This window comes from Oncorhynchus kisutch, unplaced genomic scaffold (genome assembly GCF_002021735.2).
Source record: "Oncorhynchus kisutch isolate 150728-3 unplaced genomic scaffold, Okis_V2 scaffold3906, whole genome shotgun sequence".
In the NCBI taxonomy this organism is placed as follows: Eukaryota; Metazoa; Chordata; class Actinopteri; order Salmoniformes; family Salmonidae; genus Oncorhynchus; species Oncorhynchus kisutch.
Window position 1 is genome coordinate 269,174 of NW_022265851.1, and position 25,044 is coordinate 294,217.

The 25,044-nt window shown below is 46.1% G+C and overlaps 1 protein-coding gene across 1 annotated transcript; it reads left to right on the forward strand.

Annotated features, from left to right (window-relative positions):
* LOC116372088 (interleukin-17 receptor A) lies at positions 1–25,044 on the forward strand. The gene is made up of 14 exons (XM_031821178.1): positions 1–386; positions 1,595–1,619; positions 2,579–2,725; positions 4,139–4,260; positions 4,351–4,477; positions 4,615–4,662; positions 5,945–6,099; positions 8,902–8,976; positions 9,124–9,190; positions 9,646–9,780; positions 11,249–11,490; positions 13,315–13,644; positions 22,824–23,532; positions 23,654–25,044. The coding sequence occupies exons 1-14, from the start codon at positions 288–290 to the stop codon at positions 24,388–24,390; spliced, it is 3,018 nt and encodes a 1,005-aa protein (XP_031677038.1). The 5' UTR covers positions 1–287; the 3' UTR covers positions 24,391–25,044.

Below are 25,044 nucleotides of genomic sequence, written 5' to 3' on the forward strand. Positions count from 1 at the left end.
TTAGACTTTGTACCGACCTTCCTTCACGGGTAGTTCTGGGGATTTACCTTCATGAGACATTTCGTGGACTCCTCGTGTGAATGGCATCTAATTTATTGTCTGTCTAAGTATAGCCTACTGTATTGTACAGTAAATGCGCGTTTGCAGATGAGAGAGTTTTTATTTGTTTCAATCGTGACGTGTGCGCTACATTTATGATTCCCAATGACAATTGGAAATGTGTTGTTGTTTTTGAGCTGTGAAAATGATTCGCGGAAGGAAAGCTACTTGCTTTTGACCTAACGAAAATGAAGTTACTTCTCACGGTGGGATTGTTGTTGGCGTTTGTCTCTACTTCATCAAGTCTACGGATCTTGGAATGGCCCACACTAAACTGTACTCAAGAGGTAAATGACGACTAACTGTTAAAAATGTATTCGGCAAAAGAGTCAAACTCTCTCAGTGCATTTGCATCAGTACATCCGGCGGTGATTGGGAGTCCCGTAGTGCGGCGCACAATGGCCCCAGAGTCGTCCGGGTTTGTCCGGGGTAGGACGTTATTGTAAATAAGAATTTGTTCTTAATTAACTGACTTGCTTAGTTAAATAAAAGTTACATAAAAAATAAAATATGTAATTGCCGTATCTATAATCCGTCCATCAGGCTGACTTGAATTATGCCTCAGGCTACTCATTTACTTGATCATGATAAGATAAATGTCTTATCAAAATAGATGACTACTCATTCTATCATTCTTTGAAATTGTCATATTAACAAAAGAATACCACTAATCTCAGCAAGTACATTTATTTGTAAATAATTCAAAACTATTAAAGGACAAATGCAGCTGTTTAAAAAATAATAATAATCTAATTTACAGCCTTGTGATGTCACTGGGCAGGCCTTGTGATGTCACTGGGCAGGCCTTGTGATGTCACTGGGCAGGCCTTGTGATGTCACTGGGCAGGCCTTGTGATGTCACTGGTCAGGCCTTGTGATGTCACTGGGCAGGCCTTGTGATGTCACTGGGCAGGCCTTGTGATGTCATTGGGCAGGCTTGTGATGTCACTGGGCAGGCCTTGTGATGTCACTGGGCAGGCCTTGTGATGTCACTGGGCAGGCCTTGTGATGTCACTGGGCAGGCCTTGTGATGTCACTGGGCAGGCCTTGTGATGTCACTGGGCAGGCCTTGTGATGTCACTGGGCAGGCCTTGTGATGTCACTGGGCAGGCCTTGTGATGTCACTGGGCAGGCCTTGTGATGTCACTGGGCAGGCCTTGTGATGTCATTGGGGCAGGCCAACATTTCCAGTGGTCTTTTATGAACTAGTTTACCACCTGGCAGGCCAAAACTCCCACTAAAACGGGGAGCCATTTCAGGAAGGCTTTTCAAACAGCTCTTTATACTAAACGGGCATTATCATCATTTTCACAATTTCACAATATTATTCCAACCTCATAGTGTGGAAATATATCTAAAACAGAGAGAAGTCACGTTTGCGCCAGACTTAACAGAAATACACGATTAGTCCATCGTACATTCTAAGTTGTTGTTGTTTCTTGTTCTATGGTTTTCACTTGCTCATGTGCCTGTGTGCATTCCTCTTTTTGTGCAGGGTTTGAGATGCGAAACCAACATCAGTGAGTAGTATCTCTAAACGTCCCGTAGACTGTTACTATTGGTCCACACAGTGTTTTGTGGTTGTTGTGTTCAGACCAGCTGGGATCACAGTTGCCTGGTTCCTTTATGATGTGATTGTCGATCACTTCCTTCATCAATAAGTGTAATAAAGATGGAAAACATTTATGTTCAAAGTAGACATATTGGATTAAAATGCCCTCCGCTCCCCTCCCCCCTCCGCTCTGCTCCCCTCTCCCCTCCGCTCTGCTCCCCTCCCCCTACACTCTGCTCCTCATCTCCTCCTCCCCCTCCCATCTCCTCCCCTCTCCCCGCCTCCCCTCCCATCTCCACCCCTCTCCCGCCTCCCCTCCCATCTCCTCCCCTCTCCCGCCTCCCCTCCCATCTCCTCCCCTCTCCCTCCCATCTCCACCCCTCTCCCGCCTCCCCTCCCATCTCCTCCCCTCTCCCCCCTCCCCTACCATCTCCTCTTCTCTTCTCTTCTCTCCTTCCCTTCCCTCTCCCCCTCCACTCCCATCTCCTCGTCTCTCCTCCCCTCCCCTCCCATCTCCACCCCTCTCCCTCTCCCCTCCCATCTCCTCGTCTCTCCTCCCCTCCACTCCCATCTCCACCCCTCTCCCCTCCCATCTCCTCGTTTCTCCTCCCCTCCCCTCCCCTCCCATCTCCACCCCTCTCCTCCCTCCTCCCTCCCCCCTCCCCCCTCCCCTCCCATCTCCACGCCTCTCCCCCTCCCCTCCCATCTCCTCGTCTCCCCTCTCCTCCCATCTCCACCCCTCTCACCCCTCCCCCATCCCATCCCTTCTCCCCTCCCCTCCCATCTCCACGCCTCTCCCCCCTCCCCTCCCATCTCCTCGTCTCCCCTCCCATCTCCACCCCTCTCCCCCCTCCCATCTCCTTGTCTCCCCTCCCATCTCCACCCCTCTCCCTCTCCCTCTCCTCCCCCCTCCCCTCCCCTCCATAGATAACTGTCTGGATCCTGGGTGGTTGAAGCCTTGGCGCTACACTCCTAGCAGCCCAGTGAACCTCGAGGTGGAGCTGGACACTAGAAAAGATAAGGAGGGACACCTGGTGCCTGTTTTAGTGGCCCGATGGAAAGCTCAGGATGACGGTGGGTTGACTGGCCACTATCACAATGTGACATGACCTTGCCTCCCTATTAAAGCTCACTAAGCCATAGGGTGCTGTTTGTTACATGTGTAATAGGTGGAAAGGAGCACTAGAAGTATATCAGCACTTTGTGACTTTTACGTTTCTTCTTCACCTTCTTCGTCACCTTCACCTTCTTACTCTTCTTCACCTTCTTCACCTTCTTACTCTTCTTCACCTTCTTCTTCACTTTCTTCTTCTTCACCTTCTTCACATTCTTACTCTTCTTCACCTTCTTCACCTTCTTCTTCACCTTCTTCACCTTCTTACTCTTCTTCACCTTCTTCTTCACCTTCTTCACCTTCTTACTCTTCTTAACCTTCTTCTTCACTTTCTTCTTCTTCACCTTCTTCTTCACCTTCTCCTTCACTTTCTTCTCCTTTCACCTTCTTCTTCACCTTCTTCTTTACCTTCTTCACCTTCTCCTTCACCTTCTTCTTCTCCTTCACCTTCTTCTCCTTCTTCACCTTCTTCTCCTTCACCTTCTTCTTCACCTTCTTCTTCTCCTCTTTCTTTACCTTCTTCATCTTCTTTGTCACCTTCTTCTTCTCCTTCTTCTTCACCTTCTTCTCCTTCTTCTTCCTCTCCTTCACCGTCTTCTTCTTCTTATCCTTCACCATCTTCTCCTTCTCCCTCACCTTCTTCTTCACCTTCTTCTTCACCTTCTACTTCTCCTTCATCTTCTTCTTCACCTTCTTCTTCACCTTCTTTACCTTCTTCTTCACCTTCTTCTCCTTCACCTTCTTCTTCTTATAATTCACCTTCTTCTTCACCTTCTTCTTCTCCTCCTTCTTTACCTTCTTCACCATCTTCTTCTTATCATTCACCTTCTTCTTCACCTTCTTCTTCTCCTCCTTCGTTACCTTCTTCACCTTCTACTTCACCTTCTTCTTCCCCTTCTTATTCACCTTCTTCTTCTTCTCCTTCACCTTCTTCTTCTTCACCTTCTTCTTCTCCTTCACCTTCTTCTTCTTCACCTTCTTCTTCACCTTCTTCTTCTCCTCCTTCTTTCCCTTCTTCTTCACCTTCTTCTTCTTATTCACCTTCTTCTTCTCCTTCTTCTTATCCTTCACCTTCTCCTTCACCTTCTTCCCCTTCACCTTCTTCTCCTTCACCTTCTTCTTCACCTTCTTCTCCTTCACCTTCTTCTTCTTATCCTTCACCTTCTTCTTCTCCTTCTTTACCTTCTTCACCTTCTTCTCCTTCACCTTCTCCTTCTTCTTCACCTTCTTCGTCTTCACCTTATTCTTATCCTTCACCTTCTTCTTCACCTTCTTCTTCTCCTTCACCTTCTTCTTCACCTTCTTCTTCATCTACTTCTCCTTCACCTTCTTCTCCACCTTCATCTTCTTCTCCTCCTTCTTCTTCTCATCAGGAAGCATTAGTTCCCTGAAAGGAACAGAGCTTCATGTTTTGAAGGAAGCCACAAACCAGAATCTGTGTGTTCGGTACGAATTCTTCGACAAGATGCCCATGCGTAATCCAGCATATGAAAAGGTAGGACGGCATTACAAGTGATCAATTTAATGGTAAATATCCATTCTTACGTGACTCACCCTAGTAAACAGACTATCTATTTTCTCTCAGTGGTCTTTCTCCCTGGATCGAGTGGTGGTTGAACCCGGCTTGTCATACGTTGTCTCAGTCTCCAACCTCCCCAAACCCAACCTGAAACACTCTGGTTACAACATCGATAAACATATCACTGTGCCCGGTGAGAACCATACATTTTGGTGAGATTAGTAAAACACAGTGTAGAGACTTTGTACAGTAGTCTACTGTCTGTTCCTACTGCACATCGGATTGGCATCAACAGCTTTTCATTCAATACCTGATGTTATTTAACCTTAGATTGTAAAGATCCCAAGATTCAGAGGAGCAGGGTGTGTTTGGAGAGCGGTGAGTGACCAATCACATTACTGTTATATTATATGAGTGACCAATCACATTACTATTATATTATATGAAGTGGTGATTGACCAATCACATTACTGTTATATTATATGAAGTGGTGAGTGGCCAATCACATTACTGTTATATTATATGAAGTGGTGAGTGGCCAATCACATTACTGTTATATTATATGAAGTGGTGAGTGGCCAATCACATTACTGTTATATTATATGAAGTGGTGAGTGGCCAATCACATTACTGTTATATTATATGAAGTGGTGAGTGACCAATCACATTACTGTTATATTATATGAAGTGGTGAGTGGCCAATCACATTACTGTTATATTATATGAAGTGGTGATTGACCAATCACATTACTGTTATATTATATGAAGTGGTAGTATATTATAGTATATTATGACCGGTTCTTGACTTGGACTGAAACAGGTTCCAGTCCTCATTTTGGGTGCCAGTACTGTTTATACTTAGTTGCAGGAACTCCTCAATACCTTTATATAAATAAATCAAATAAATAGACAATAATAATCAAATCTAATATTCTATAAGAGGTGTACGAACACAAGTAGTAGAACATTCCAGTAGTAGAACATTCCAGTAGTAGAACATTCCCGTAGTAGAACATTCCAGTAGTAGAACATCCCAGTAGTAGAACGTTCCAGTAGTAGAATGTTCCAGTAGTAGAACGTTCCAGTAGTAGAACATCCCAGTAGTAGAACATTCCAGTAGTAGAACATCCCAGTAGTAGAACGTTCCAGTAGTAGAATGTTCCAGTAGTAGAACGTTCCAGTAGTAGAACATCCCAGTAGTAGAACGTTCCAGTAGTAGAATGTTCCAGTAGTAGAATGTTCCAGTAGTAGAATGTTCCAGTAGTAGAACGTTCCAGTAGTAGAATGTTCCAGTAGTAGAACGTTCCAGTAGTAGAACGTTCCAGTAGTAGAACGTTCCAGTAGTAGAACATTCCAGTAGTAGAACATTCCAGTAGTAGAACGTTCCAGTAGTAGAATGTTCCAGTAGTAGAATGTTCCAGTAGTAGAATGTTCCAGTAGTAGAACGTTCCAGTAGTAGAATGTTCCAGTAGTAGAACGTTCCAGTAGTAGAACGTTCCAGTAGTAGAACATTCCAGTAGTAGAACATTCCAGTAGTAGAATGTTCCAGTAGTAGAATGTTCCAGTAGTAGAACGTTCCAGTAGTAGAACGTTCCAGTAGCAGAACATTCCAGGATGCTGCTACTCAGTGCTGACATGGTTCCTTTGTTGCTGTGTGAAGGGAGTCTGTGGAGACCTAACACTACGCTGGAGCGGTCTACTGGATCACAAGGCAGAACCACGCTCACTGTTGGGTTCAGTACAGACCAGCACTCACACAACTACAGAGTCTCACTACTGTGCTCCAGCAACAGACAATGGCAGGACACAGACATGGTACGGTTATTAATGTTATGAAGAGCTTATGAATGCCTTATGAATGCCTTATGAAGTCAATAGATATATGTAGGTTCCCTTTAACTAATTAGTCCTCCCGAGTGGTGCAGCGGTCTAAGGCACTACATCTCAGTGCTAGAGGCGTCACTACAGACCATGGTTTGATCCCGGGCTGTATCACAACTGGTCGTTGATCGGGAGTCCCGTAGGGCGGCGCACAATTGGCCCGGCGTCGTCCGGTTTAGGGGAGGGTTTGTCCGGAGTAGGCCGTCATTGTAAAATAACAATTTGTTCTTAACTGACATACCTAGTTAAATAAAAAATAAATAAACGAAAGGCGTATCCCAAATGACACCCTAGTCCCTATCAAGTGAACTACTTGTAGGCTTCTGGTCAAAAGTAGTGCACTGTATAGGGAATAGGGTGCTCTATTCGTTTTTATTTTACATCCTTCTCATTGCGTAAAGAACTGCATCATCAGCAGAATTGTGTTTGTATCTCGCTACGTCAAAGGACATCGCTTCAGGAGACGTGTTGTTTTCCCTTCCAGTGGTTTGACCTAGAACATTTAGGTTTTCAAAGCGAGACACTGCACATCCTGTGTCACACTTCATCGCTGTGGTTCTGCCCCACATTCTAATCTTCTTCACGCGTACAGAGCATTCGGACTGCTGGACTCTTTTACACATTTTGTTACGTTACAGCCTTATTTTAAAATGGATTACATTGTTTTTTTTACTCATCAATCTACACACAATACCCCATAATGACATCACAATACGCCATAATGACATCAAAATATCCCATAATGACATCACAATACGCCATAATGACATCACAATACCCCATAATGACATCACAATACCCCATAATGACATCACAATACCCCATAATGACATCACAATACGCCATAATAACATCACAATACCCCATAATGACATCACAATACGCCATAATGACATCACAATACGCCATAATGACATCACAATACGCCATAATGACATCACAATACCCCATAATGACATCACAATATCCCATAATGACATCACAATACCCCATAATGACATCACAATACCCCATAATGACATCACAATATCCCATAATGACATCACAATACCCCATAATGACATCACAATACGCCATAATAACATCACAATACCCCATAATGACATTACAATACGCCATAATGACATCACAATACGCCATAATGACATCACAATACGCCATAATGACATCACAATACCCCATAATGACATCACAATATCCCATAATGACATCACAATACCCCATAATGGCATCACAATACCCCATAATGACATCATAATATCCCATAATGACATCACAATACCCCATAATGACATCACAATACGCCATAATGACATCACAATACGCCATAATAACATCACAATACCCCATAATGACATCACAATACGCCATAATGACATCACAATACGCCATAATGACATCACAATACGCCATAATGACATCACAATACCCCATAATGACATCACAATATCCCATAATGACATCACAATACCCCATAATGACATCACAATACCCCATAATGACATCACAATATCCCATAATGACATCACAATACCCCATAATGACATCACAATACGCCATAATGACATCACAATACCCCATAATGACATCACAATATCCCATAATGACATCACAATACCCCATAATGACATCACAATATGCCATAATGACATCACAATACCCCATAATGACATCACAATACCCCATAATGACATCACAATACCCCATAATGACATCACAATACCCCATAATGACATCACAATACCCCATAATGACATCACAATACGCCATAATGAAAAAGCAAAAACAGTTTTTTAGAAATTGTATTTAAATTGCTTGGTTTTTGCTCTGACATGCACTGTCAACTGTGGAACCTTATATAGACAGGTGTGTGTCTTTCCAAATATATGTCCAATCAATTGAATTTACCACAGGTGGACTCCAATCAAGTTGTAGAAACATCTCAAGGATGATCAATGGAAACAGGATGCAGCTGAACTCATTGTACAGTCTCATAGCAAAGGGTCTGAATCCTGATGTAAATAAACTATTTCTGTTTTTTATTTGTAATACATTTGCCAAAATTCCTAAAACCATCTTTTTGCTTTGTCATTATGGGTTATTGTGATGTCATTATGGGGTATTGTGATGTCATTATGGGGTGTTGTGATGTCATTATGGGTTATTGTGTGTAGATTGCTGAGATTTTATTTATTTATTTAATCCATTTTAGAATAAGGCTGTAACTATGGGGTGTTGTGATGTCAGTATGGGGTGTTGTGATGTCATTATGGGGTATTGTGATGTCATTATGGGGTATTGTGTGTAGATTGCTGAGATTTTATTTATTTATTTAATCCATTTTAGAATAAGGCTGTAACTATGGGGTGTTGTGATGTCAGTATGGGGTGTTGTGATGTCATTATGGGGTATTGTGATGTCATTATGGGGTATTGTGATGTCATTATGGGGTGTTGTGATGTCATTATGGGGTATTGTGATGTCATTATGGGGTGTTGGGATGTCATTATGGGGTATTGTGATGTCATTATGGGGTATTGTGATGTCATTATGGGATATTGTGTTTAGACTGAGGCACAAATGATTCAATCCATTTTAGAACAAGGCTGTAACGTAACAAAATGTGGAAGAAGTCAAGGGGTATGAATACTTTCCCAAGGCACTGTACCTGTAGTCTATGATGTAGAGATCAAGTAGAATGATAAGGGAGTTCATATCTTATGTTTTCCCTTTAAGACCAACCAGACATGGCTGACTGTAGTGTTTGACCTGGAGAAGTGGCCCCAGACCTGTTGCTATTTTGATGTGGAGGTAAGTCCTCCTTTACAACTTTACAACCTACTTGTGTTTCCGTCAAATTTGCTCGGCAAGCGTTCCGCAACGCTAGACGTTTATGTTGTTGACCTGTTGTGTGTACCTGATAGTGTCCTAGTAAAAGCTTCGTTTTCGTCCTACTAGATCCATCCGTTTTTTAGCCGTTGCAACAACGACTGTGTACGAAGAAGGAAAACGTTTAACATATGTGGTAGGTTCATCAACAAGTCTATTATATTACATGGTAGAAATAGGATAGATTTCATGTTCTCCACTACCAACATACTGATGTGATTACAGAGACCTCTCCAACTGTGTTAATGGGAGATTCTCCACTAACAACATACTGATGTGATTACAGAGACCTCTCCAACTGTGTTAAAGGGAGATTCTCCACTAACAACATACTGATGTGATTACAGAGACCTCTCCAACTGTGTTAACGGGAGATTCTCCACTAACAACATACTGATGTGATTACAGAGACCTCTCCAACTGTGTTAACGGGAGATTCTCCACTAACAACATGCTGATGTCATTACAGAGACCTCTCCAACTGTGTTAACGGGAGATTCTCCACTAACAACATGCTGATGTGATTACAGAGACCTCTCCAACTGTGTTAACGGGAGATTCTCCACTAACAACATACTGATGTGATTACAGAGACCTCTCCAACTGTGTTAACGGGAGATTCTTCATCTCCTAAAGTCTTCACGGCCATAGCAGCCGCGGTGGTGCTGCTGGTCGGTGGAATGGTCTGTTGTCTCGTCTGTCAACTACGGACACGGAGAAAGAAAGGTGAGTTGAGGAGAGATGCCATTATCGCTCACTTATTATCTCTCACTTATTATCTCTCACTTATTATCGCTCACTTATTATCGCTCACTTATTATCTCTCACTTATTATCTCTCACTTAATATCTCTCACTTATTATCTCTCACTTATTATCTCTCACTTATTATCTCTCACTTATTATCTCTCACTTATTATCGCTCACTTATTATCTCTCACTTATTATCTCTCACTTATTATCGCTCACTTATTATCTCTCACTTATTATCTCTCACTTATTATCTCTCACTTATTATCTCTCACTTATTATCTCTCACTTATTATCTCTCACTTATTATCGCTCACTTATTATCTCTCACTTATTATCTCTCACTTATTATCGCTCACTTATTATCTCTCACTTATTATCGCTCACTTATTATCGCTCACTTATTATCTCTCACTTATTATCTCTCACTTATTATCTCTCACTTATTATCGCTCACTTATTATCTCTCACTTATTATCGCTCACTTATTATCGGTCACTTATTATCGCTCACTTATCTCTCACTTATTATCTCTCACTTATTATCTCTCACTTATTATCTCTCACTTATTATCGCTCACTTAATATCTCTCACTCAAAATGTATTGGAAATCGGTTATTCGGTGCGCCTTAGTGACAAACAAGTTATTTTGGCAAGTCTCTATTTGACTTACTTTGGCTGTTCAGAAATGAAGGCATTTATAATATGTATATAATATGCTTCATTACTGCACGGTCATGTAGCCATAACTAAATGCATGACATTAATTAAGACATTGGCAGAATATGATGGTTAAGAAATGACGATGGATTTGGGGACTAAATGGTCCGTGGGAGGAGAGGAGGAGCATCCATCTGACTTCCTGTTTCATAGTTTCATCTTTCTAGTTGATACTTTTATTGTTATCTTCTTGTTCTCTTTTTTCATTTTCTCATTATTCTCTTTATCGCTCTTTCTCCTCTTCTCCCTCCCCTCTCTCTCTCTCTCTCCCTCCCTTCCCTCTCTCTCTCTCTCCCTCCATCTCTCTCTTAACCGTCCCCTCCTTCCCTCTCTGTCTTTCTCTGTCTCTCCCTCCCTTCCCCTCTCTCTCTCCCTCCCTACCTCTATCTCTCTCTTTCCCTCCCCTCCTTCCCTCTCTGTCTCTCCCTCCCTTCCCTCTCTCGCTCCCTCCCTACCTCCATCTCTCTCTCTTTCCCTCCTTCCCTCTTTCTCTCCATCTCTCCCTCCCTACCTCCACCTCTCTCTCTTTCCCTCCCCTCCTTCCCTCTCTGTCTTTCCGTCTCTCCCTCCCTTCCCTCACTCTCTCCCTCCCTACCTCCATCTCTCTCTCTTTCCCTCCCCTCCTTCCCTCTTTCTCTCCATCTCTCCCTCCCTCCCTTCCCTCTCTCTCTCCCTCCATCTCTCTCTCTTTCCCTCCCCTCCTTCCCTCTCTGTCTCTCCTTCAGTCCCACCAGGCCCCTATCCCCCAGCTGTAGAGCCAGAGGTCCAGACTCCTCATCTCCCCAGGGTTCCTCCCAAGGTGTTGGTGATCTACTCTCAGGACCATCCTCTCTACAGGAAGATAGTCCTGAAGCTCTGTGCCTTCCTCCAGGCCAAGTGTGGAACTGAGGTTGTGTTGGACCTTCTAGACACAACCTGGCTGGGCACTGTGGGGAGACTACCCTGGCTGGAGTGGCAGAGACAACAGGTGGGTAGACACCAGGAGTGCTGATCTAGGATCAGGATCACCTTGTTCATGTAATATCCACCAATATAATCTAAAAGGCTAAACTGCTCCTAGATCAGTTGTCCTACTATACATACAGGCCCAGTAGAGAAGAGGACTAGACGGTTAGGAAGTAAAAGTGTTGTTGGTTTCAGACCCTGTACCGTTGTTCCCTTTAGCAAGGAAAGAAATCTGTTTCCACAGATGGATAGATTGATGAATCTGTCTCTCCTCTCCTCTCTTGTCCTCTCCTCCCCCTCTCTCCTCCCCCTCTCTCCTCTTCTCTCCTCTCCTCCCCCTCTCTCCTCTTCTCTTCTCTCCTCTCCTCTCCTCTCTTGTCCTCTCCTCCCCCTCTCTCCTCCCCCTCTCTCCTCTCCTCTTCTCTCCTCTCCTCTCTTGTCCTCTTCTCCCCTCTCTCCTCCCCCTCTCTCCTCTTCTCTCCTCTCCTCCCCCTCTCTCCTCTTCTCTTCTCTCCTCTCCTCTCCTCTCTTGTCCTCTCCTCCCCCTCTCTCCTCCCCCTCTCTCCTCTCCTCTTCTCTCCTCTCCTCTCTTGTCCTCTTCTCCCCTCTCTCCTCCCCCTCTCTCCTCTTCTCTCCTCTCCTCCCCCTCTCTCCTCTTCTCTCCTCTCCTCTCTTGTCCTCTCCTCCCCCTCTCTCCTCTCCCTCTCTCATCCCCCTCTCTCCTCTTCTCTTCTCTCCTCCCCCTCTCTCCTCCTCTCTTCTCTCCTCCCCCCCTCTCTCCTCTTCTCTTCTCTCCTCCCCCTCTCTCCTCTTCTCTTCTCTCCTCCCCCCTCTCTCCTCTTCTCTCCTCTTCTCTCCTCTCCTCCCCCCTCTCTCCTCTTCTCTCCTCTCCTCCCCCCTCTCTCCTCTTCTCTTCTCTCCTCCCCCCTCTCTCCTCTCCTCTTCTCTTCTCTCCTCCCCCTCTCTCCTCTTCTCTCCTCCCCCCTCTCTCCTCTTCTCTTCTCTTCTCTCCTCTCCTCCCCCTCTCTCCTCTTCTCTTCTCTCCTCTTCTCTCCTCTCCTCCCCCCTCTCTCCTCTTCTCTTCTCTCCTCCCCCTCTCTCCTCTTCTCTTCTCTCCTCTCCTCTCTTGTCCTCTCCTCCCCCTCTCTCCTCCCCCTCTCTCCTCTCCTCTTCTCTCCTCTCTTGTCCTCTCCTCCCCCTCTCTCCTCCCCCTCTCTCCTCTTCTCTTCTCTCCTCCCCCCTCTCTCCTCTTCTCTTCTCTCCTCTTCTCTCCTCTCCTCCCCCTCTCTCCTCTTCTCTCCTCTCCTCCCCCCTCTCTCCTCTTCTCTTCTCTCCTCCCCCTCTCTCCTCTTCTCTCCTCTCCTCTTCTCTTCTCTCCTCCCCCCTCTCTCCTCTTCTCTTCTCTTCTCTCCTCTCCTCCCCCCTCTCTCCTCTTCTCTTCTCTCCTCTTCTCTCCTCTCCTCCCCCCTCTCTCCTCTTCTCTTCTCTCCTCCCCCTCTCTCCTCTTCTCTTCTCTCCTCTCCTCTCTTGTCCTCTCCTCCCCCTCTCTCCTCCCCCTCTCTCCTCTCCTCTTCTCTCCTCTCTTGTCCTCTCCTCCCCCTCTCTCCTCCCCCTCTCTCCTCTTCTCTTCTCTCCTCCCCCCTCTCTCCTCTTCTCTCCTCTTCTCTCCTCTCCTCCCCCCTCTCTCCTCTCCTCTTCTCTTCTCTCCTCCCCCCTCTCTCCTCTTCTCTTCTCTCCTCCCCCCTCTCTCCTCTTCTCTTCTCTCCTCCCCCCTCTCTCCTCTTCTCTTCTCTCCTCCCCCTCTCTTCTCTCCTCTCCTTTCCCTCTCTCCGCTTCTCTCCGACAGGTCAACAAATCATCAGACAAGATCCTGGTCCTCTGTTCTCGTGGCGTCCAAGCCAAGTGGAGGGCGATGTGTGGCCAGAGTCGTGTGACGTTAAGAGAGGACCTCCGGTCGCCCATCGACGACATGCTGACGCCGGCCCTCAACCTCTTCCTGCCCGACATGCAACAGGCCGCCGCGATGGGGAAGTACATGGTGGCCTACTTTGACGAGGTCGGCAGTGAGCGAGACGTGCCGTCTGTCTTCGACATCGCTGTGAAGTACAAGCTGATGAAGCACTTTGAGGAGCTCTGCTTCAGGATCCTGGACCAGGAGAAGTACGCACCGGGACAGGTCAGTTTGTTGATGGGATCTCCCTATGCTTCCTGCCTGGTCTGTAGTTCTGTACCCTAGTGTATGGGACAGGTACGACCAGTCTGGTCCCAGCTTTCTAACGGTAATGATGCACGATATATCGGTGAACACATCGGACTCGGACGATATTAGCTCAAAAATAACGACATCTGTATCGGCCCGATGTCTAGTTTAACGTCGATGTTAACAACCGGATGTCATAGCTGACGTGCAAACCTACATAACGTAGGTACATGACGTAATGACGCCACGTAAAATGTTACGCTACACCTGCAACACAGCATTCCTAACCTCGCCCACAATGTCTGCCGTGTGGATCGAGCAGTCAACAAGTCCAGCAGCCATTTGAAAGAGTTTCGGTCTTTGCGTGTCAAAAAAAAAGACACGTTAAATAACACAGTTCTAATGTTGTGTGTTCTGAATTTGCACGTTCAAGCCAAGCGCCACCACGACTATCAGTAGCACTGGTCGAGCACCGGTACACACTACATACAAAGTGCGCTATTTTTCAGATGCTGCCTTACCAGAGTAACACAGTAATAGTGTCACTGCTATTAGCTTCACGACATACTACGGAACGCCGTTTGGGTCTTTGCGTGTCAAAGAGATACAGTAGCTCTGTCAAAGCTGTACAAAGAAGTCTGCAACACAGTATAGTAGATACAGTAGCTCTGTCAAAGCTGTACAACACAGTATAGTAGATACAGTAGCTCTGTCAAAGCTGTACAACACAGTATAGTAGATACAGTAGCTCTGTCAAAGCTGTACAACACAGTATAGTAGATACAGTAGCTCTGTCAAAGCTGTACAACACAGTATAGTAGATACAGTAGCTCTGTCAAAGCTGTACAACACAGTATAGTAGATACAGTAGCTCTGTCAAAGCTGTACAACACAGTATAGTAGATACAGTAGCACCAGATACAAGCAAACACCGGCCACGAACGATGTGTTTACAAGACCGCGTTGGTAATAAAGCATCATCTGTTCAACCGCAACTTCTGGGGTAGCTAGCTTTAGCTTGGTACCTAGCTAGCTTTAGCTTGGTACCTAGTTAGCTTTAGCTTGGTACCTAGTTAGCTTTAGCTTGGTACCTAGCTAGCTTTAGCTTGGTACCTAGCTAGCTTTAGCTTGGTAGCTAGCTAGCTTTAGCTTGGTAGCTAGCTAGCTTTAGCTTGGTACCTAGCTGGCTTTAGCTTGGTACCTAGCTGGCACCAATACAACCAGCCTGAAAACTATGACCAGTAGAAACTGCAGCCATTTTCATTATTCTTAGCAATGATTGAGGAATCCTTGTGAGTAAGTATTAGCTAGGTAGCCACTTGTTGTTTGACTATTGAAATTGAACTTCAGTTCATGAAAATAAATAGCTAGCCAGCTACTTAACCCTGTTGCCCAAAGCTAACGTTATAAGCAGCCATCTGGCTAGTGAGGCTCGACCGGACCGGGTTATGTGTTGTGAAGCTAGCCACAATAAGGATTAGGCACAATAGTGGACTTTGCTGGTTGCCTTCAAAATAAAAGTATCTTTTGAAAGTGAGGCAGAAGGTTACAATTGGTGGAGTCATGGCATATTTAGACTAGATAATGTTAAACAAGGCTGGAATGTGAAGCAATGAAATGGGGTATCAGTCTACTCGGTGACATCCTGCCCAAAAATGTTCTATGGGATTGAGGTCAGGGCTTTGTGATGGCCACTCCAATACCTTGACTTTGTTGTCCTTAAGCCATTTTGCCACGACTTTGGAAGTATGCTTGGGGTCATTGTCCATTTGGAAGACCCATTTGCGACCAAGTTTTAACTTGATGTCTTGAGATGTTGCTTCAATATATCCACATAAGTTTCCCCCCTCATGATGCCATCTATTTTGTGAAATGCACCAGTCCCTCCTGCAGCAAAGCACCCCCACAACATGATGCTGCCACCCCTGTGCTTCACGGTTGGGATGGTGTTCTTCGGCTTGCAAGCCTCCCCCTTTTCCTCCAAACATAACGACGGTCATTATGGTCAAACAGTTATATTTTTGTTTCATCAGACATTTCTCCAAAAAAGTACGATCTTTGTCCCCATGTACAGTTGCAACACCGTAGTCTGGCTTTTTTATGGCGGTTTTGGAGCAGTGGCTTCTTCCTTGCTGAGTGGCCTTCCAGGTAATGTCGATATATGACTGGTTTGACTGTGGATAGATACTTTTGTACCTGTTTCCTCCAGCATCTTCGCAAGGTCCTTTGCTGTTGTTCTGGGATTGATTTGCACCTTTCGCACCAAAGTACGTTCATCTCTAGGAGACAGAACGCGTCTCCTTCCTGAACTGTATGACGGCTGCGTGGTCCCATGGTGTTTATACATGCGTACTATTGTTTGTACAGATGAATGTGGTACATTCAGTCATTTGGAAATTGCTCCCAATGATGAACCAGACTTGTGGAGGTCTAAAAAAACAATTCTGAGGTCTTGGCTGATTTCTTTTGATTTTCCCATGATGTCAAGCAAAGAGGCACTGAGTTTGAAGGTAGGCCTTGAAATACTTCCACAGGTACACCTCCAATTGTCTCAAATGATGTCAATCAGCCTATCAGAAGCTTCTAAAGCCATGACATCATTTTCTGGAATTTTCCAAGCTGTATAAAGGCACAGTCAACTTAGTGTAGGTAAACTTCTGACCCACTGCAATTGTGATACAGTGAATTATAAGTGAAATAATCTGTCTGCAAACAATTGTTCGAAAAATGACTTGTGTCATGCACAAAGTAGATGTCCTAACCGACTTGCCAAAACTATAGTTTAACAATAAATTTGTGGAGTGGTTGAAAAACGAGTTTTAATGACTCCAACCTAAGTGTATGTAAACAACTGACTGACTTCAACTGTAGCTATATATGTAGCAGCTAACGATAGCTACTGAAACAGATGTCGTTTTGCATCCATGATGAGCTAGCTAGCTTTTTGACCAGCACTGAAGGTACGCGAGAACTTTACCAGCATCATAGCAAACTGTATCGATGAATCGTTGTGACATATGAAATACGATCGATTGTGTAATCAATGTGTCATAACTACGTAAAAAAAATAATGAATGCGTTAAATTAAAGTGACGCGCGTCATATTCAGAACCTGATTGGTCAAATAGTGTATATTTATCATTTTTGACACGCAAAGACCCAAACAGCGTTCCATAGAAATCCTGGTTGAAAATGAAACGACGGAACAAGTGAACAGCGAAACAGCACAGTAAGTGAAAGAAACAGGTTTTGATGATGTTTTACTGGTAATGGGGACGTACGTAAATGACAACAAAATAACTTTGAGGGTCAGTGGTGTGTGTGTGTGTGTGTGTGTGTGTGTGTGTGTGTGTGTGTGTGTGTGTGTGTGTGTGTGTGTGTGTGTGTGTGTGTGTGTGTGTGTGTGTGTGTGTGTGTGTGTGTGTGTGTAAGCCTTTATTTAACTAGGCAAGTCAGTTAAGAACAAATTCTTATTCACAATGACAACCTACCCAGGCCACTTGTGCGCCGCCCTATGAGACTCCCAATCACGGCCGGATGTGATACAGCCTGGATTCGAACCAGGGACTGTAGTGACGTCTCTTGCTCTGAGATTCCGTCCCTTTGACCTCTGCGTCCATATGTGTGTTAACTATTTAACTTACAAGGCTGCTAAAAGTTTAAATATCGGTTATTGGTATCAGGGTTTGTTTGGCAAGGAAAATATCGCTTACCGGCCAAAAATGTCATATCGGTTCATCACTAGTAGCAGTGAGGCCCACAGTGGAAATAAGATGCTAGCTTCTCCATTATGTTGAATGCATCACTAGTAGCAGTGAGGCCCACAGTGGAAATAAGATGCTAGCTTCTCCGTTATGTTGAATGCATCACTAGTAGCAGTGAGGCCCACAGTGGAAATAAGATGCTAGCTTCTCCGTAATGTTGAATGCATCACTAGTAGCAGTGAGGCCCACAGTGGAAATAAGATGCTAGCTTCTCCGTTATGTTGAATGCATCACTAGTAGCAGTGAGGCCCACAGTGGAAATAAGATGCTAGCTTCTCCGTTATGTTGAATGCATCACTAGTAGCAGTGAGGCCCACAGTGGAAATAAGATGCTAGCTTCTCCGTTATGTTGAATGCATCACTAGTAGCAGTGAGGCCCACAGTGGAAATAAGATGCTAGCTTCTCTGTTATGTTGAATGCATCACTAGTAGCAGTGAGGCCCACAGTGGAAATAAGATGCTAGCTTCTCCGTTATGTTGAATGCATCACTAGTAGCAGTGAGGCCCACAGTGGAAATAAGATGCTAGCTTCTCCGTTATGTTGAATGCATCACTAGTAGCAGTGAGGCCCACAGTGGAAATAAGATGCTAGCTTCTCCGTTATGTTGAATGCATCACTAGTAGCAGTGAGGCCCACAGTGGAAATAAGATGCTAGCTTCTCCGTTATGTTGAATGCATCACTAGTAGCAGTGAGGCCCACAGTGGAAATAAGATGCTAGCTTCTCCGTTATGTTGAATGCATCACTAGTAGCAGTGAGGCCCACAGTGGAAATAAGATGCTAGCTTCTCCGTTATGTTGAATGCATCACTAGTAGCAGTGAGGCCCACAGTGGAAATAAGATGCTAGCTTCTCCGTTATGTTGAATGCATCACTAGTAGCAGTGAGGCCCACAGTGGAAATAAGATGCTAGCTTCTCCGTTATGTTGAATGCATCACTAGTAGCAGTGAGGCCCACAGTGGAAATAAGATGCTAGCTTCTCCGTTATGTTGAATGCATCACTAGTAGCAGTGAGGCCCACAGTGGAAATAAGATGCTAGCTTCTCCGTTATGTTGAATGCATCACTAGTAGCAGTGAGGCCCACAGTGGAAATAAGATGCTAGCTTCTCCGTTATGTTGAATGCATCACTAGTAGCAGTGAGGCCCACAGTGGAAATAAGATGCTAGCTTCTCCGTTATGTTGAATGCATCACTAGTAGCAGTGAGGCCCACAGTGGAAATAAGATGCTAGCTTCTCTGTTATGTTGAATGCATCACTAGTAGCAGTGAGGCCCACAGTGGAAATAAGATGCTAGCTTCTCCGTTATGTTGAATGCATCACTAGTAGCAGTGAGGCCCACAGTGGAAATAAGATGCTACCTTCTCCGTTATGTTGAATGCATCACTAGTAGCAGTGAGGCCCACAGTGGAAATAAGATGCTAGCTTCTCCGTTATGTTGAATGCATCACTAGTAGCAGTGAGGCCCACAGTGGAAATAAGATGCTAGCTTCTCCGTTATGTTGAATGCATCACTAGTAGCAGTGAGGCCCACAGTGGAAATAAGATGCTAGCTTCTCCGTAATGTTGAATGCATCACTAGTAGCAGTGAGGCCCACAGTGGAAATAAGATGCTAGCTTCTCCGTTATGTTGAATGCATCACTAGTAGCAGTGAGGCCCACAGTGGAAATAAGATGCTAGCTTCTCCGTTATGTTGAATGCATCACTAGTAGCAGTGAGGCCCACAGTGGAAATAAGATGCTAGCTTCTCCGTTATGTTGAATGCATCACTAGTAGCAGTGAGGCCCACAGTGGAAATAAGATGCTAGCTTCTCCGTTATGTTGAATGCATCACTAGTAGCAGTGAGGCCCACAGTGGAAATAAGATGCTAGCTTCTCCGTTATGTTGAATGCATCACTAGTAGCAGTGAGGCCCACAGTGGAAATAAGATGCTAGCTTCTCCGTTATGTTGAATGCATCACTAGTAGCAGTGAGGCCCACAGTGGAAATAAGATGCTAGCTTCTCCGTTATGTTGAATGCATCACTAGTAGCAGTGAGGCCCACAGTGGAAATAAGATGCTAGCTTCTCCGTTATGTTGAATGCATCACTAGTAGCAGTGAGGCCCACAGTGGAAATAAGATGCTAGATTCTCCGTTATGTTGAATGCATCACTAGTAGCAGTGAGGCCCACAGTGGAAATAAGATGCTAGCTTCTCCGTTATGTTGAATGCATCACTAGTAGCAGTGAGGCCCACAGTGGAAATAAGATGCTAGCTTCTCCGTTATGTTGAATGCATCACTAGTAGCAGTGAGGCCCACAGTGGAAATAAGATGCTAGCTTCTCCGTTATGTTGAATGCATCACTAGTAGCAGTGAGGCCCACAGTGGAAATAAGATGCTAGCTTCTCCGTAATGTTGAATGCATCACTAGTAGCAGTGAGGCCCACAGTGGAAATAAGATGCTAGCTTCTCCGTTATGTTGAATGCATCACTAGTAGCAGTGAGGCCCACAGTGGAAATAAGATGCTAGCTTCTCCGTTATGTTGAATGCATCACTAGTAGCAGTGAGGCCCACAGTGGAAATAAGATGCTAGCTTCTCCGTTATGTTGAATGCATCACTAGTAGCAGTGAGGCCCACAGTGGAAATAAGATGCTAGCTTCTCCGTTATGTTGAATGCATCACTAGTAGCAGTGAGGCCCACAGTGGAAATAAGATGCTAGCTTCTCCGTTATGTTGAATGCATCACTAGTAGCAGTGAGGCCCACAGTGGAAATAAGATGCTAGCTTCTCCGTTATGTTGAATGCATCACTAGTAGCAGTGAGGCCCACAGTGGAAATAAGATGCTAGCTTCTCCGTTATGTTGAATGCATCACTAGTAGCAGTGAGGCCCACAGTGGAAATAAGATGCTAGCTTCTCCGTTATGTTGAATGCATCACTAGTAGCAGTGAGGCCCACAGTGGAAATAAGATGCTAGATTCTCCGTTATGTTGAATGCATCACTAGTAGCAGTGAGGCCCACAGTGGAAATAAGATGCTAGCTTCTCCGTTATGTTGAATGCATCACTAGTAGCAGTGAGGCCCACAGTGGAAATAAGATGCTAGCTTCTCCGTTATGTTGAATGCATCACTAGTAGCAGTGAGGCCCACAGTGGAAATAAGATGCTAGCTTCTCCGTTATGTTGAATGCATCACTAGTAGCAGTGAGGCCCACAGTGGAAATAAGATGCTAGCTTCTCCGTTATGTTGAATGCATCACTAGTAGCAGTGAGGCCCACAGTGGAAATAAGATGCTAGCTTCTCCATTATGTTGAATGCATCACTAGTAGCAGTGAGGCCCACAGTGGAAATAAGATGCTAGCTTCTCCGTTATGTTGAATGTATTATTGTACCAGTACTCTCATGGCTGAGGAAGCTCTTTATGTACTACACCAATATATATATATATATATATATTATTTTTTTCCTCAAATGTTGTTCACAAATTTGTTTTACATCCCTGTTAGTGAGCATATTCTCTTTTGCCAAGATAATCCATCCACCTGACAGGTGTGGCATATCAAGAAGCCGATTAAACTTTATGATCATTACACAAGTGCACCTTGTGCTGGGGACAATAAAAGGGCCACTTTAAAAATGTGCTGAGGAATATTTCTGTCTGTAATAAAACCCTTTTGTAGGGGAAAAACACATTCTGATTAACTGGGCCTGGCTCCTTAGTGGGTGGGCCTGGCTCCTTAGTGGGTGGGCCTGGCTCCTTAGTGGGTGGGCCTGGCTCCTTAGTGGGTGGGCCTGGCTCCTTAGTGGGTGGGCCTGGCTCCTTAGTGGGTGGGCCTGGCTCCTTAGTGGGTGGGCCTGGCTCCTTAGTGGGTGGGCCTGGCTCCTTAGTGGGTGGGCCTGGCTCCTTAGTGGGTGGGCCTGGCTCCTTAGTGGGTGGGCCTGGCTCCTTAGTGGATGGGCCTGGCTCCTTAGTGGGTGGGCCTGGCTCCTTAGTGGGTGGGCCTGGCTCCTTAGTGGATGGGCCTGGCTCCTTAGTGGATGGGCCTGGCTCCTTAGTGGATGGGCCTGGCTCCTTAGTGGGTGGGCCTGGCTCCTTAGTGGATGGGCCTGGCTCATTAGTGGGTGGGCCTGGCTCATTAGTGGGTGGGCCTGGCTCCTTAGTGGATGGGCCTGGCTCCTTAGTGGGTGGGCCTGGCTCCTTAGTGGATGGGCCTGGCTCCTTAGTGGATGGGCCTGGCTCCTTAGTGGGTGGGCCTGGCTCCTTAGTGGGTGGGCCTGGCTGCCAAGTGGGTGGGCCTGGCTCCTTAGTGGATGGGCCTGGCTCCTTAGTGGATGGGCCTGGCTCCTTAGTGGGTGGGCCTGGCTCCTTAGTGGGTGGGCCTGGCTCCTTAGTGGGTGGGCCTGGCTCCTTAGTGGATGGGCCTGGCTCCTTAGTGGGTGGGCCTGGCTCCTTAGTGGATGGGCCTGGCTCCTTAGTGGGTGGGCCTGGCTCCTTAGTGGGTGGGCCTGGCTCCTTAGTGGATGGGCCTGGCTCCTTAGTGGATGGGCCTGGCTCCTTAGTGGATGGGCCTGCCTGCCAAGTGGGTGGGCCTGGCTCCTTAGTGGGTGGGCCTGGCTGCCAAGTGGGTGGGCCTGGCTCCTTAGTGGGTGGGCCTGGCTCCTTAGTGGATGGACATGGCTGCCAAGTGGGTGGGCCTGGCTCCTTAGTGGGTGGGCCTGCCTGCCAAGTGGGTGGGCCTGCCTGCCAAGTGGGTGGGCCTGGCTGCCAAGGGGGTGGGCCTGGCTCCTTAGTGGGTGGGCCTGGCTCCTTAGTGGGTGGGCCTGCCTGCCAAGTGGGTGGGCCTGCCTGCCAAGTGGGTGGGCCTGCCTGCCAAGTGGGTGGGCCTGGCTGCCAAGGGGGTGGGCCTGGCTCCTTAGTGGATGGGCCTGGCTCCTTAGTGGATGGGCCTGCCTGCCAAGTGGGTGGGCCTGGCTCCTTAGTGGGTGGGCCTGGCTGCCAAGTGGGTGGGCCTGGCTCCTTAGTGGGTGGGCCTGGCTCCTTAGTGGATGGGCCTGGCTCCTTAGTGGATGGGCCTGGCTCCTTAGTGGATGGGCCTGGCTCCTTAGTGGATGGGCCTGGCTGCCAAGTGGGTGGGCCTGGCTACTTAGTGGGTGGGCCTGGCTGCCAAGTGGGTGGGCCTGGCTCCTGATTAACTGGGCCTGGCTGCCAAGTGGGTGGGCCTATGCCCCCCACCCACAGCTGAGCCCCTGCCCAGTCATGTGAAATCCACAGATTATGGCCCAATAAATGTATTTCCATTGACTGATTTCCTGATATGAACTGTAACTCAGTAAAATCTTCAAAGTTGTTGCGTTTATATATATTTTTGTTCAGTATCAAATAAAATGAATGATTTAATTCAAATCAGGTCAGCCACATCGAGGGGATCGGAGTGGAAGAGTACTTCAAATGTCCACCGGGGAGAGATCTGCGAGACGCCATCGAAGCCTTCCAGGCGTTCCAGTTAGAGAACCCAGACTGGTTTGAACAGGAGTGTGTTGACATCAACGCAGAGGAGGAAGTGTTCGCAGTAACAGAGTATGACGCTCTACTGGAAAAGCCGGTCGCGCCTGTTCTAGAGTTTGTTCCAGAGTTCAGGAATGGGCCACCTGTTCTAGAGTTTGTTCCAGAGTTCAGGAATGGGCCACCTGTTCTAGAGTTTGTTCCAGAGTTCAGGAATGGGCCACCTGTTCTGGAGCTTGTTCCAGAATACAGGAATGGGCCACCTGTTCTAGAGTTTGTTCCAGAGTTCAGGAATGGGCCACCTGTTCTAGAGTTTGTTCCAGAGTTCAGGAATGGGCCACCTGTTCTAGAGTTTGTTCCAGAGTACAGGAAGGGGCCTCCTGTTCTAGAGTTTGTTCCAGAATACAGGAAGGAGCCTCCTGTTCTGGAGTTTGTTCCAGAATACAGGAAGGGGCCTCCTGTTCTGGAGTTTGTTCCAGAATACAGGAAGGGGCCTCCTGTTCTAGAGTGTGTTCCAGAATACAGGAAGGAGCCTCCAATCTCCAGCTATGATGTAGAGATCAATGAAGACAGCCAGGGAGTCCAGGTCTCGACTCCTGAAGTGAAACTGGAAGGTAAGGTTATCAGAGGGGAGTGGAATGATAGCACAAACAGACTGGTGCCCAGGCTAAAGGGGTTTGGTACAACAGAAGACATGTCTGTCTGGTAGGTATTAATAAAGTCTTCTCCTTCCAGGTCACGGGACGTGTGTGCTGGAGCTTCTTCCAGGGGTCAACTCCGACAGCCACCAGGTGTACCCAACATACCCAGTCGTTGAGGCCCCACCCAGGGTACTTATCTCTGATCTGCACCCCCATGCCCTGGAGAGTCAACCCTGTGGGTTGTCAGATCTTCTCCCGAGTGAGCCACCCTTGGCCAGAGAGAACTGTCTCCGCCTACAGGAGAGGTGGGGAACAGCAGACCGTTGCCCTCTAGAGAACGAGGAAGAGGAGGAGGCATACAGTCCTTCTTGTCAACCCTCTGTTGACACCCTGGAACAACTCATGTCTCTCCAGCTGTCACTCTGTGGTCTCAGTGGTATCCCAGAAATCACCTCTGTGTCCACAGAGAACGGCTACCTATCACAACCGCGTGGAGAGATGGACCTATCACTTCCTGTCAAGATGGGCCAATCACGACTGTCCTTCAGCTCCATCCAGGTTACCCCACCTGTACCGATGGATCGTCAGATTCAGTACCTCCCTCCCCTGCCAGATATAACCCACTCCCAGCCGGTAGAGATGGAGGAAGGTGGGGAGGTGATGAAGCCTGCTGCCCAGGAGAAGAGACCCGTCAGTGGGTCAGACCTGGGCTATATCTCCAGGAGCTCCTTCCAACAGGACTCTTCTGTCCACTACCCTGTAGGAGAGGACAGCGACAATCCACTGGTGGCACTGGCCAGGCTACAACAGGCTCTCTACCTAAACCATTAAATACTCTGGCTTCTGCAATAAAATGCCGAGAGAACGTTCTAGAAAACAGGTGTTAATCATATACTCTGGATCATAAACACTTTAGTTGTTCAGCATCGTCTATTCATATTGTTATAACACTATTGTCTATAAAAGTTTTCCTGATTTCCTGTTTGAAATGATGAACAAACCTGGAGTCAATGAATCAGCAAATGGGTTTGTACAGCATAATCCATATATTTAGTTCTGACATCACTTCCTTATATCTGGTTGTACACAACATTCTACACATAGAATTTTCTTTCTGTAAACAATAACCCGTTTCTGTTTTCCTGTACACTATTTGGGAATCAAGATTTTTGTCCCAAATAGCACACCTAATTCCCTACATAGTGCACTACTTTTGACCAGAGCCCTGTGGCCACAAGCCTCAAATAGAAAATCCCATTTAATGGGTTCAAGAAAACATAGAAAACGTTCATGCTGAAAACAGAAGTGTAGTATCTGTTAAATATAAATACCATGTTAACAAATCAAAATGGAGTCAGTCAGAGTTAGTCTTGGTCTCTTTTAACACGTATTCTAGATCCAAGAAAGAAAGCCCTTGGTGGTTCAGTGCTTCTTCTATTGGCCTATAACTGGACATAAAATATATCTTTTTTGTTGTTGTCAGTA